The sequence below is a fragment of the Coccinella septempunctata genome, chromosome 1 (genome assembly GCF_907165205.1).
Source record: "Coccinella septempunctata chromosome 1, icCocSept1.1, whole genome shotgun sequence".
Classification (NCBI taxonomy): domain Eukaryota; kingdom Metazoa; phylum Arthropoda; class Insecta; order Coleoptera; family Coccinellidae; genus Coccinella; species Coccinella septempunctata.
The window spans coordinates 2,654,131-2,668,357 of record NC_058189.1 but is presented as its reverse complement, the minus strand read 5'-3'; the positions used below and the strand labels follow the sequence as shown (position 1 = coordinate 2,668,357).

Below are 14,227 nucleotides of genomic sequence, written 5' to 3'. Positions count from 1 at the left end.
TAACTTTGGCGCCCTCCCACACATTTTCGTCACGCTTAAATTGTCAGATTAAGAGAATATATACTTTTCAACATGTAATTAACCACAAATATCTCAATCTGTCACTCTCGAGTATGTGCAATGATCGTTTTTTTTTTTACTATTCTGACAGGCTGCCCTAGACAATTCCCCTATATACAGGTCTAATTTTTGGTAGAGGTACTCTACAGAGTACAAGGTATCTCCCCTTATATAAATCTGACTCGAGTAAATCCTGAATTTCCCTCTTGGGTTCCCCAACTATCAGTACCTACCGAAGCAAAAGCAATTTATCAAATTTTTCATGGGAAATGTAACCTAAGAAATACTAACAATTTGAAACATTCGAAGACCGTCGTCCAACTTTTGTAACTTTTCCCAAGCTTCAGCTACTTCTCGTACTCATTGCAGATCCTAAAGTGATACTATACAGGGTCTTTATAAAAGATCGTAACATCATTGTGGAAATCAACTTCAAGAAACTATGAAAATTAGTCCAGACACCCTTGTGTGGATACAGGAGAATCATTCTCCTATGCATTCCTGTCTTGTTTCCACTTCAGTTTTCATAGAAAATTTAATATCGTCAATATAATTGTGCATTCTCAAACCACTAGGCGGATAGAAGATTTCCTAGAACAACTCGACGTATTATAGACTCAAGATCTTATTCCTGAAGTTAACACCCAACTGATTTATGATACCTATAACTTTTTGATTTGGAACGAGTTGTCATAGCAATCTAACGACTATAAAATTGAAATGAAAAATTGGAAATAATCTCAAAACAATTATTCCATTTCAGCTATGTTTCACTATTATTTAACCATCTGCCCAATCATTATGAATATATCAAAATAAATTAACTTCCTCCGTGAACGATGTACGTGTATAACCATTCGAATAAATAATAAACCGAATTGAAATGGACAGTTATTAATCATTAAATCAATATTGAACAATCAAAAGCAGTATCGGATTGCTGAGTGAGAATAATAAACAAAACAATTAACAAAACATTGACAGGCATTCACTACTTCGAAAAAAATTATTATGACCTCTCTAGAGATTTTGACTACCCGTTTAATGCGTCCCATACACTATCAGTTCAAATGAAGATTATCGTCAAACTGTCAATCTGGGTCGTCTACATATTGATCAGAATTTAAGGGGTAATACCATGTCAAAAAAATAGTGTGGGCCTGAAAAGCAACTTTTAATTTGTTTCTGCCAGAGTCTTCTGTCCCATTTTGCACCCACAACTTGTTTGGTGTGATTGAAAAAAGAGACAGGGTTTCAGGAAGTGCTATTTAGAATTCAGGTCCGCTCATTCAAATAATTATACCCTGATATTCTAAAATCCACAATACGTCAGACGGTATCGCACATATTCAATTTAAGAGAATTTATATACCTAATATTTCATCTGAATCTAAACGACTTTTATTTCAGCTGAATATTTCCACAATCAGAAAGATTGTGAATGAAGAGGATGACAAAGAATTTCCTTCTATTGGGAAACCCAAAAAAAGGGTGGCATTCGAGAATTTTATGTTTGAGTGAATTAAGGCGAAAATTTTATTACAGGATTTTCGATTAATGTCATCGTAGAATAAGTTCCCAAAAATTGATTTTTCTATTTTTCATTTGACTTGTCCTATACATTGTTAATGTCTTAAGGTACCAATAAACACCTAATTATTATTATTATATCAATGTATTAAGATGAACAGCAACAAATACGCGCCAGTTGTCCTGTTAATTGTTTATTCATGTGAAATTTTTGTTCAAAGGTGAAGTTCATCTTGACTTGAAACTTCCTTTAATTCCTTCAACTTACATTGATGCAAGATGGTTTTTGTTGAAGAATTTAACATTCTTGTAATTATCTGTTAATTCCTTCGGGAGATACCCATTCCCAACCACTGCATCATATGCATTTCATCTTCGGGTTAATATTTTTGAAATCTACAACTGATGTAACATATTCAAGCTTTAGTCGAAGAAGATAACGAACATTAACTCTCCTCAAGCTAGTACATATTATATTATACTGATCTCTTGTGTTTTCCATGCAAATATCTGGATTTGGTATGCCTTCAATCAGTTTGTATGAACGTCAATTATGTTCGTCACATATTTTCCGAAGAGATTCGACATTGTGATAAAATACGTAATAACAGAAACTTTTACGTAGAACGGGTAACATAGCGTTGATTTAAAACCCAAAAATGATTTGATAAGCGTAATAACCCCACATATTCTTACTATACTGAGTGAAATGTGTCAAATTTCCATGGCCAACCGAGTGCTAAAATAAAAGTGAATGGGGTATACAACTCAAAGACGAAGAGCTTGCTGACACATGTCTAGCTGACTTTTATTCTAGATATCATCCAAGATTTCACGCCTCTTCTTTTGTTCCTTCAATTCAAGAACGCTCTGTGTAAAACCTTCCAAGAATTTAAACAGGTGAAGCCACATATTCGTCGATTTTGAAATTGCGCGATACTTTTGAGTATTATGTACTCGGTGTAAGGTACCCTTATTGTGCAAGTCAAGCCCGCTTCTTAACCAGCTTTTACGATCCAAAAGCTCATTTGTTAACACGCCCGTATGATAACAAAACCTGGGGAAAAAGGCGAAGCGGTTTCTTTTTCTGTATGCGCTGGGCTTTGAATTCAGCATTCCTAATAACAATCGTAATAAATTTTCTCTCATCCTACCCATTGCTTATTGTTCAGACATGGTGGTCGGAGTGGTTTACGCCAGTGAATGGTCAATAAATCAAAAGTTAACTTCAATTCATTCTGCATGGAACATATACAGCTCCGTACCTTCGCTTTGGCCACGAGTGAATGACTGCTCCTACGCATCCATCATACGGCCGATGGTTTTTTCTGTATTAGGCATGCAATGCAACGCGTTCGCCAATTTGCATTGAATGAAAAGTCTCGCCGGAATAAATTATTTGAATTAATGTGTGTATCATATGCAGAGGTGCTTGGGCATGAATACTTAGAATAATGCTTAGGTGCATTGAGGAAGGATCCGACCATCGAAAGTTGATGGATTTGGTAATTGTATACTAATTCGGAATTAATTAAATTTTTCTTGTGAATATTTTTATGCGTGGGAATAAGTGAAACCTCTCTCTTGTCTTGTATTTCTGAATACGTTCAGAGATTCTGGCAGATTGTTGTAAAGGAAAATTACTTTTACATACAAGAATTTTCACTTTAACTTCCTGATCAACGCTTGTTCTTGTTATCGGACTATTTCTATGGAAATTAAAGTGCTCCACAAGAGTTAGGGATATCGTATTCAATCGTTTTTAAAAGTATGTAACCTTCGAGAAAATCCCTGTAAAATCATTCAAAACTCAATAACAACTTGAATCGATCCAATAAAAATCAGTATGAGACATTTCGTCAATCTGGTCGCCTTTTTTCTGAAGTTTGCTTCTTTGCATATGCTTCATGAATGTTCTTATTTTGAAATGAAGTCAGTTTATCAACGGCTTCGATTTGAAACGAGTTTTCTGAAAATGCCAAGACGTAAATTAACAAACGCTGAGGCTAATAGGGCTATCGGAATGCTACAGGGTGGCCTAACTCAGGTTGTTGTAGCGGAAAGGCTCCAAGTCAGCCAAAGTGTGATATCTCGAGTTTGGAATAGGTTCAGGGAGACAGGTTCCGTGTTGGAAAGACCTAGGCTTGGTGGGCGACGAAAAACAACACCTGCTCAGGATCGTTTCATCACCGTTTCGGCGAGAAGAAACCCTATATCTACGTGTACAATGCTACGGACTACTCTTCAAAATGCAGATGGGGTCCAAGTTTCCATCGAAACCATCAGACGACGTTTGAGAGAGGTGAATCTAGGTTCTAGACGTCCATTGAGAGGAGTTCCATTAACACGTGACCATAAGCGTCAAAGACTGGAATCGGCAAGGCAACATATCAATTGGAACGATCAATGGCGTAGTGTCCTTTTCACTGATGAATCCAGATATGGACGATTTTCAGATTCTCGAAGAATAAGGGTATGGACAATCCCATGCATACCCAGTAATCGTCACTATGTCCAAGAAGTCCATCCATACCGAGAGGGTAGTGTTATGGTATGGGCCGGGATATGTTTCAACTGACGCACAGATCTACACATTTGTCCTGGGAATATGACCGCCTTACACTATAGGGAGCATGTCATTGACAATGTTGAGCCAAATTTTAAAGCTGCTATTGGTGAAACTTTTCAATTTCTAGACGATAACGCTAGACCGCACCGTGCAGCCAGATTTGAATTGCATAGAACATGCATGGGATATGCTCCAAAAAAGATTAGATAATCATCAACCTACCCCAGAATCCTTAAATGAACTGAGAGAGCTTCTGCCCCGTTTATGGAACCAAATTCCTCAAGAAATGTTCAACAACCTCGTGTGTAGTATGCAAAGAAGATGTCAAGCTGTTATTGATGCCCGTGGAGGCCATACCTTGTATTTATGGCTGTATACGCTGCAGACCTACTGGCTAAAATTAATGTGCAACTTGAAATCATATATTAATATGAATTTTCATCACCAAAATCTTATTTTCACTATATTTTTTTGCAATTTAAGTCAATATCCCTAACTCATGTGGAGCAGTTTATTTATTATGTTATATTTTTACCAAGGACGAAAAACTGTTTATTACAGTTGAGCCTTCAGGCAGGCAGGACAATAGACAGTTTTTTGCTGAGGTGCATATTGCACTTTTTTGTCGATCTCACATACTCCTATGGAAGTAAGTACTCACTTGTGTGCTGTAAATACAAAGTGGCCGCAGTTGGATAATGTTTATTTTTGGATTACCTCGTTTTTACCTCAAAAATAAAGGATATTTCACATTTGCTTTCTTTTCAAAATTACCGACAGTTTTCCAGAGAGATTTTCAGTATAGCAGGTATTTTCATATGAATATATACAGGGTGACAATTCAAAAACTTGTCAGGCCAATTTTGTCTCGACAAGGATGTTTTCAGAGAAAATGCAGGTCAATTTTGAAAGGAAGGGGGACATATTTTGAGCAAATTACTAGAAAACGGTGCATTATACGAGAAAATATGAGGAATACTTTTATTTTATAAAATGCTCAAACATTCATTAGATAGCGTCCGAATTAGTGTGAGGTTCTTTGAATTTTCGGTAGACGTAGGCGTAGGTGATATCCTGTATTTGAGAAAGATCCATCAAATAAATGAAGAACTATAAATTGAAATTCATTTCATTCAATAAAACCGTTTGTGACATTTACGGTTTTTCAACAGCCTGTATCTTTCGAACCGAGCCCATTCGGAAAAAATCGTAAAGGAAAAAAGGGTTTCTTTCACCTCAAGAATCTACTGTTAAAATATTTTTACGAGTCAAAGACTCATCTTCCACCTGGAAGAGGAACAAAAATTTCCTGAGAGAAGGTGATCTTCCTACAGATTTTTTCCCAATATTTCAATACACTCATCGAAAGAGAATTGATAACTCATAATTTTCAAAAAATACTTCTTCATTTATTATCATACCACCCTGTTCGACCAAAAAATATCAAAGTTACTTCTTTCCCATCCTGCTTTTCAGTGAAACTTGTTAGTTAGATGAAAAATTCCATTCTTCTATTCCATAATAAACGAATTATGTGGGCTATGATACCTGCTGAAGTTCAAATTCCTCCCAAACGGAAGTAATTATCATTTGGGGTCCCATCAAAAATCCGATAACACGAGGAAAGTTCATCGGTCGAAAGTTTGACCGAATATTCATTCAAATTTTCCACACTCCATCGGTTATGGCTTCGAGGAAATTCTCGAGATTCATCGATCCATGGGAATAATCAAATCCACATCACTCATTATGCAGTTCATCCATTAACCTTTTGAGTGACGAAATCGAAAAGTACTGTTAAGATGATGTTACGGTCATCGAACATGAAGATGAAGTTCGATCCATCTGGGGTTTTCATTTATCTATTCACGATGATGCGTGTAGTTAAAAACATAAGGTGAATACAAATTAATTAAACATTCTTGGAAACTTTCGAGAAAAGAACCGTCTTTGATTATAAAAATTCTACTACCTATCTCTTTCACAAGAAGTTGAACGCCCAAAAGTACAAGTGCATTTGATGAAATACGAAATACGAGGATGTTTTGATAACATGCATAAAAATAATATTGCGTTACCATAGCAACGAACAATAACTCATTAGAAGTGTCAGTGTGAAGTTTGAGGTCAAAAAAGTAAACCAGAGTTACGCAATTAATTAAAAGAAAGAAGATGTCCACCGGAATTCTGAAAATCGAAAAATTGGAGTATCGAGCCATCATCGAGTACCTGTATTTAAAAGGGTTAAAAGGTAAGCAGATTTACGAAGATATGCTTAATTGGTGATCAATGTCCTTCGTATGCGACCGTGAAAAATTCGACAGCAAGCTTCAAAAGAGGTAAATTTTCCATTAAAGATGATGACCGATCGGGAAGGCCAGTTTCTGTGTCAGTCCCCGAAAATATCGATGACATTATTTTATCAGACCATCGAATTGTGCTATAACGGATATCTGACACTGATATGAATATTTCATACGAACGCGTTCATCATATAGTTCACGTCAATTTGGACATGACAAAAATTGCTGCAAAATGGATAACCAAATGTTTGAATGTGCAAGGGTAGGAAGCATCGCGTTCGATCTGTGTTCGATTTGAAAACGATGTAGACTTCTTAAACTGAATTGTTACTATGGATGACACTTGGGTACATTTCTACGATCCAGAAATAAAGCAACAATGAATGGAATGGCTACACTCTGGTTCTCCAAGACCTGAGAAGTTTCGTGTCCAAAAATCTGCTGGAAAAGTTCTTGCTTCAGTTTTTTGGGATTGCCATGGAGTAATCATGATTGATTTTTTGAATAACTCTACGGGAAAAATTAAAGAGAAAAGACGCGGAAAGCTATCCAAAGTTGTTTTGTTTTTGGAGGACAACGCCCCTGCACACAAATCTCATGTTGCCATGCAAAAAATTCGTAATTTACGGTTTGCATTACTAGAACGCCCCCTTTATTCACCAGATTTGGCTCCATCCGACTATCATCTCTTTCCTCAACTGAAAAATAGTTTAAAAGGTCGTGAATTTCCTTCCAACAAGGAGGTAATAAATGCTGTGGAGGTCTGGTTTGCAGAGCAAGAAGAAACATTTTTTGTGAAGGTCTAGAAACGTTGCGTGTTCGCTGTAATAAATGTATCCAATTTAGAGAAGAATATGTTGAATAATAAAATTTTGTTTGGTTCTATAGTAGGCTAAGAATTTTTCAATATATCCTCGTAATATGATAAACTGAAAGATTAATAATGTCTACCAATATGAGATTGTGATAATGCTTCACCAACACTCTCACCTGCTTCTTATAAGATATCAAGATTTAACGGCTTATTAATGTGCTGATCCAGTCTCACAAAATCTTCAAATTACCCTCTTCGCGTATTTAAATTGCTATTTCGACCATATCATTGGATGGAATGCTTTTTCATTAATTTCTCAATAAAAAATAACCTCCAAATTAGGCGGATATCCCAGACTACCTGTAAAAGCCGCCAAATAGTTTGTGGTTGGTTCTATACTAGTGGATAGTAATTATATGGAGTGCTTGGATATCAAGATCACTGTACGCTTCGAGAATTGACTCATAAATTAAATCCATTGTCTGATAGTTCATAATCAAGCAATTAGCTTCTGGAAAGATAATCTCAGGTCAATCGAGAAAATATTTTATGGAGCAAGAAATTTCATTATTTAGAAGCTTTACGATGGCTGCATATATCGATATATTTGAAAGCAATTAATGAGTCCTCTAATATTTGAGTATGGTGATCAGTTGATTGCAACCATCGAGTATTAAATTCAAGGGGATATTTAGGTCAATTTAACAACTCATTTTTTAATTTTTCGATACAAGCTCAGTGAAAAATTTACAGAAATCTTGCATGTTTTTCATCTAAGAATTATGAGCTCTCCAATTCTATTTTCTTTTATGCCATTCAAAGGACGTAATTTGATAATCAGTTTACCATATTTCGTGCATTCAAAAAATTCGTCAAGTGGGCTATGGAATTTTGAACGTAGATATTTCGTATCTAAACGTAATTCTTAGCTAATGCTGTACTATTTTCCAGATGAACTGTCATTTTAGCATTTTGGATTGTTGTTGAATCAAAATTATTAGCAAATTATAAAAATGGTTTTTACGGACATGCAAAAAGCATTTACTATTGAATCCTACTTCAAAATTGAAAGAGAGTGGAACTATTCAAATATTCCATCGACTTCATAGAAGTATCCCAATATTACTTTAGATTATTATCAATCTTTCCGAAATACTGTGTTTTGCGATGTGTTGAAAAGAAGAAAATCCCAGAAACGAGACAAACTCTATGTCTCTGCCCAGAATTATTCAGCAATAACGAAAATATGATGACAGAGGCTTCACGAACCTCTGCTCGTGTTTTATCTCAAGTAGCTGAAGTATCTGTTGGCATATGCCACACTATTTTGGAAAAAAGACATCAATTTGTTTCCATACAGATTGACATGTTATCAGAAACTTGAAAAGGTAGATTACCTACCCTGGTAGCACCAAAAAAAGATTGGAGTTCGGTATGCATCAGTCAAAGACAAATTGTGGGACCTATTTTTCTCTGATGGAACTTCAACAGTAGAACGAGAAGGAGAAATCATCATGTCTGTTTTTTGGTTAAATTGAATTTTGATTAAATGAAAATAGTTATTTTCATGTTCTTTAGTTTTGTTATGGATTTTCAGTGATGACCAAAGCAATTCAATATTCACAGAGAATTAATAAACATATTGAGATTGTCTCAGATTCTTGTCATCTGACTCAATGAAAACAATGCTTTTCGCACGTTGGATGAAGCTTGGTAACTTTTCCTAAAAAGTGCTTCTTCATTTTCCATACAAAATTACGATATACAGGTTAATGTTAAAAATTCCATAGCCTACTTGACGACGAATTTTTTTGAACGTACGTTATCCATACAAATTCAGGTTTTTGACTATAATATGCATGGGATCTACTGAGTTCGTTGCATACCAAGATAATCGGAAAAGTACAAACTCCTATTTGATAAAACAAATTCACAGGCACATGTGAAATGTGAAATATTGCAAGTAAACTTAAAGCAAGTTAGTGATCCCCGGAATAGATTCTTATAGTATAGATGCTTATTCTTATTATTCATCACTTATTCATTGACACAGTTATATCATTAGAAGATCAAGTAGTCAATAATATACAATGGGTACATAATACATAAACGTGTTATCCATTGATAGTATATAAATGAAAATTGTTATGTTTGTTGTAAAAAAATTTACTTCTCACTGAGAATCGTACTCGTTACCAAAACTTACGCAGTAACTTTGGAAAGTCTATTTTTCACAAATTAACGTAACTAATTATCAAATAGTAAAAGACTAATCAAACTAGAGAAACTTCTATAATTATTTTGCTGGTGAATGCTCATGACTAATGAAAATTTCTATGTCGCATAGTACCTAATATTCTTGAATAGAAACTTTTGTTTGGCTCAAACAAATTTACCAATATTTGTGCTGCTTGTATCGATAGTTATTAGAGTTGGATTATACACAATTTCGAATGGTTTCATTGAAGAAGATTATAAATTTTTTTAATTTTATGCTCAGTTCTTTAAGCTATCGGGTAAGATATTCATTTCATGAGGACATACCTATTTCTTTGAAAGCTTCGTTTAAAATAGTTACGCAGTTACCAATTAATTTTCGGACATACATGAACGCTCTGTTAAGCTTTTGTTTTTCATATCATCATATGTGAAAGGTGAATGAAAGTGACAATCGGATAACTTTTCTAAGTGTTGTAACCAAACTGTAGTTATTCCTACACCTTCAACGAATAATGAATTAAATAAAACTCAAACCTCTCGAGTCTAGACCTAGAGCATTATTTCACGAAAGGTCGTTTGCATGAATTATCTGCTCTGGTGAATATTGTATCTTTGAGTAATTTCAAGTGTATCGGTCTTGAAGTAATGTTATGTTACCCGAAGAATTGCTCAATACTTGAATTTTTATCTTCCACATATATGAATCTCCTTGCCTTATATTACTTCATTAATATAGGTATAATTATTGAATTTGCAACTATTTCAACCGTTGTAATTAACCAGCATTGAAGCCTCTTTGCCAGAGCATAGAATACCGGGATTATAAAACAAGCCTTTCCTATACTATATATGCAGAACCTATTCCTTTGATGATCTTTTTCAAATAAAGAAGAGAAACTTCTCCAACCCCAAAAAAAACCACAGTCGTTCCGTAAATTTCACAAGATCAAAAATCTGTGGCTACATCATGAAACCTACTACATCATTTCTAGGTATATTTCAGGCTCTCAAAATTTTCCGCAACTAATCATTTACACACAAGCATGAGCGAGATACAGGGGTGTCGTAGTGAGTTGTGTGTAAATAAATTTTGAAATAAGTTTTCGAATATGGTGTAGAATTCTGAAAAAATTCAAAATGACAGAAAACCTTCAAAGTGGCTGATTTTGTTCACGATTGACAAATTGTCGAATCAGATCTCATTCTTTGAATACTCGAATATAGAAACAGAATCAAAAACGTGAATCGGTTTTCTCATTGGAGCCCTGTTTAGTTCCCTCTCAGATTTCAATTTTGATTCTCACAAAAAAATTCACTGCAATTTCATAGAACTTCGCAGGTTTTCCTCCATTTTGAATTTTTTTTCTGAATTCTACATCCTATTTGAATCTAGCTTCAAAAATTACTGATATATGACTAGAAACGATTTTTCCAAAACTCACCCCTCAACATAATATGTACTGATGAAAAATGACATTAAAAGCCATGTATCTAGCTCAAGATATTCGAAAACTTCACGAGGCAAAAATGTTTTTTCCGCAATCCCATCTACACAACTATACAGATTGTCTTTGACTCGTACAAATATTTCAACAGTACATTTGTGAGGTCAAAAGAAACACTTTTTTTTTTACCATTTTTACTAAATTGGCTCGGTTTAAAAAATACAGACTGTTGAAAAACAATAACAATGTTATTTTCAGTTTTATATAATTTTTTCTTTCATTTGATAAAACTTTCGAACACAAAATATCACCGACGTGTTCCAGTTTTCTCATTCTGACCATAACGTACCATAAAAATACCAAAAATTCAAAGAACCCAACTGTTTAAACCAAGTTGCACGCTACCTAATGAAAATTTGAACGTTTTGTAAAATAATAGTATTCTTCATATTTTCTCATATAATGCGATTTTGTTTTTCAAGAGGTGGCATAGCTCATTATGAAAACTTAAAATGGCTATATCTTTTTAACAGGGCTGAATTTAAAAAAATGATATGGCAAATAAATCTGTTTCTTTGTACGATTCAAAGACTCACCCTGTATACAATCTGTTTAAGCAACAGTTTTTGATCACTCTCCCATGAAGAACATGGGCACAAGGATTATGGTTCAGATATCCCAAATACTGAATTCTTGTGTTTTATTATTTGGACAAAAATTTAATGCCCAATAATTGTTTGTTACATAAGAGTATAATAAGGTTAAATATAGAGTATGCATCAATTAGTAAAACAATCTTTCAAAATTTGATGACAGTTAGGTACTTCGTTCTGGTCTACAGTAAAATGTATCTTGTTGGTTGTTGGTTACAGTTAATGAATTTTCAGTGCTCATGAGGTAAACGAAACATGAAGCATCCTACGGTCCTTAAGAAATTATCTGACATTATACTGTTTACATAACATATTTATATATTCCATATATAGTTTAATCGCTATTATCTCTAGGAGTACAGTTTGAAAGTTATCAATAGTCAAGTACCCATTTGAAGCTTCGTTATCATAGTTAACTTTGGAAATTATTTAATTATTTTACTACTCCTCAAAAAAATTTACTCCACAATGACATTTCCTTATGTTTTTTTAAGATTGTAGCTACTTATTATTATTTTCACTATAACGATCCTAAAAAAGTTAAATGTCATTGTGTCATGTTTTAGAGGCTTTTTCAGTATTTCATTTTAAACTTCTGCAGCTCTGCAACTCCCTCACAAAACCTCGAGTCACTAACTACAGACACTACAATATCAAAAAGAGTATGAATTTAATAATACTATTCGACAAAACATACAATCACACATACATATGTATAATTTCACAAAATCCGTTTACAATATGAATATGTTGTCAAAAATTTAGGATATAGGAATAGCTGAAAATTGAATCGTAAAGAACTGATGCCAATTCTTATTACGAATTAAATGAATAAGAACGATCAAAATACAGACATTGACAACCTAGCAATAAGAATGCAATAAAAGCTATAGAAATTCATCTTCTCCAGTTTTGTGTACTAAACAAGGCGGATTTCAAACTCTTAAAGCTAATTATGCTTGCTAAAATGAATGGTCTTCCAATTTGATAATAATTGAGATTTGAGAAACATTTATTTTATTTTTCAGGTGGAGTCTTCCTCAGTCCTGACGATGGAAATGTCTATACCACATTGGAACCAACAATGAGCAGCAATCCCAATGTTTACTTCCAAAGAGGTGCTGGACTTCATCCAGGAATGATGTACTGAAGAATTATTATTTATATATGCTAAGAATACTGCTGAAATTATGGATGTATCGAATGTTGTTCGAACGTCCCTGTGTACAGATCATTTTATTATAAAATGTATAGTTTTAATGTATGTACTCTTTTATTTCAATTGATCGATGAATATAATTATATCATCATTACAAAATAGACTCATAACATAGGACAATCGAAAAAATAACGAGTTATTCTGCAGAAGACGCTGATGGCAAAAAAAGTCACTTCTTGATTTATAATTGTCCGAAAATTTTTAGAGCATCGAAAAATCTTTCTCGATTACAACTGAGTGTATGATACAAACTTTGATTTTATTGAAATATTTCATGAAGATAAAGGAAAGTACGAAAAATTTTTATTCGACATTATATTCATATATACTTTTATGTAGAAATTGGATAACCAATTTCTCAAATTTTTCTATAAATCTTTTCGATAATATACACAGATAGAGTTAAGCTCTACAGTAAACATCTTGAAATTAATATGAACAGTGTTCGATGTCCACTGAAAACAGTCTCAGGTTGCATCTCTTCAAATAGCTTCTAACAATGAATTCCAAATTATCTTTCCCCGTTTCGCTCAAGAAACAATTGACTAGAGAATCTACAAGATTTTTGTGGCATTGATTGTCATATACAGGGTGAGTCTTTGACTCGTACAAATATATCAACAGTATCTTCTTGAGGTCAAAATAAACACTTTTTTCCTATACCATTTTTTCCCATTCGGTCCTGATAAAAATATATAGCCATTTTAAGTTCTCATTATGATCTGTGCCACCCCTGGAAAAATAAAATTACCTTCAGAATAGAGCTGCATTCGGTCAAAATACCCAATTTTCCGAGTATCACGGATATTTTTTTTTTTTTTTGAACACATCAAATTACTCAAAAACTGCGCATTATACGAGAAAATATGAGAAATACTTCACCTACAAAACATCCAAATATTCATTAGATAGCGTCCAACTTAGTTTCAAGTGTTGAGTTCTTTGAATTTTTGGTATTTTTATGGTACGTAATGGTCATAATACTCATAATGAGAAAACTAGAAGAAGTAGGTGATATCCTATATTCGAAAAAGATTCATCAAATAAATGAAAAACTATATTCCGAAATTTATTTCATTCGATAACACCGTTCGTGAGAACTAAAAATATTTTTTTTATGGTTTTTCAGCAGCCTGTATTTTTTAAACCAAGCCGATTCGGGAAAAAATGCTATATCCCCTGCATATCGATATTTCAAGATTTTATTTACTGTGGTCTTTGGGAAGACCAGAAACAATGAGTACTAGCGAATTTATTTCGATTCTCCGCATTCAATTTTTTTCACATTTTAACTTCAATCAAATCTAGATATTTCTATAATGATGTGACAGAAAATTGAAGAACAATTTATTATCTTCCCTAAATACTACTTTTCTAGAGTTCTTTCATGAAAACATCAACTTTTTCTTATTTT

At 33.8% G+C, this 14,227-nt stretch overlaps 1 protein-coding gene across 2 annotated transcripts in view; it reads left to right on the top strand.

Moving 5' to 3' along the window:
- LOC123322881 overlaps positions 1-12,858 on the top strand; it is a 52,005-nt gene extending 39,147 nt beyond the window's left edge. For both annotated transcript variants that reach the window (XM_044888854.1, XM_044888155.1), the window contains one exon: positions 12,623-12,858. In XM_044888854.1, coding sequence (XP_044744789.1) covers positions 12,623-12,744 — 122 coding nt within the window. In that variant the 3' untranslated portion in view covers positions 12,745-12,858. The remainder of the gene's footprint in view (positions 1-12,622) is intronic.
- The last annotated feature ends 1,369 nt before the right edge of the window (positions 12,859-14,227 follow it).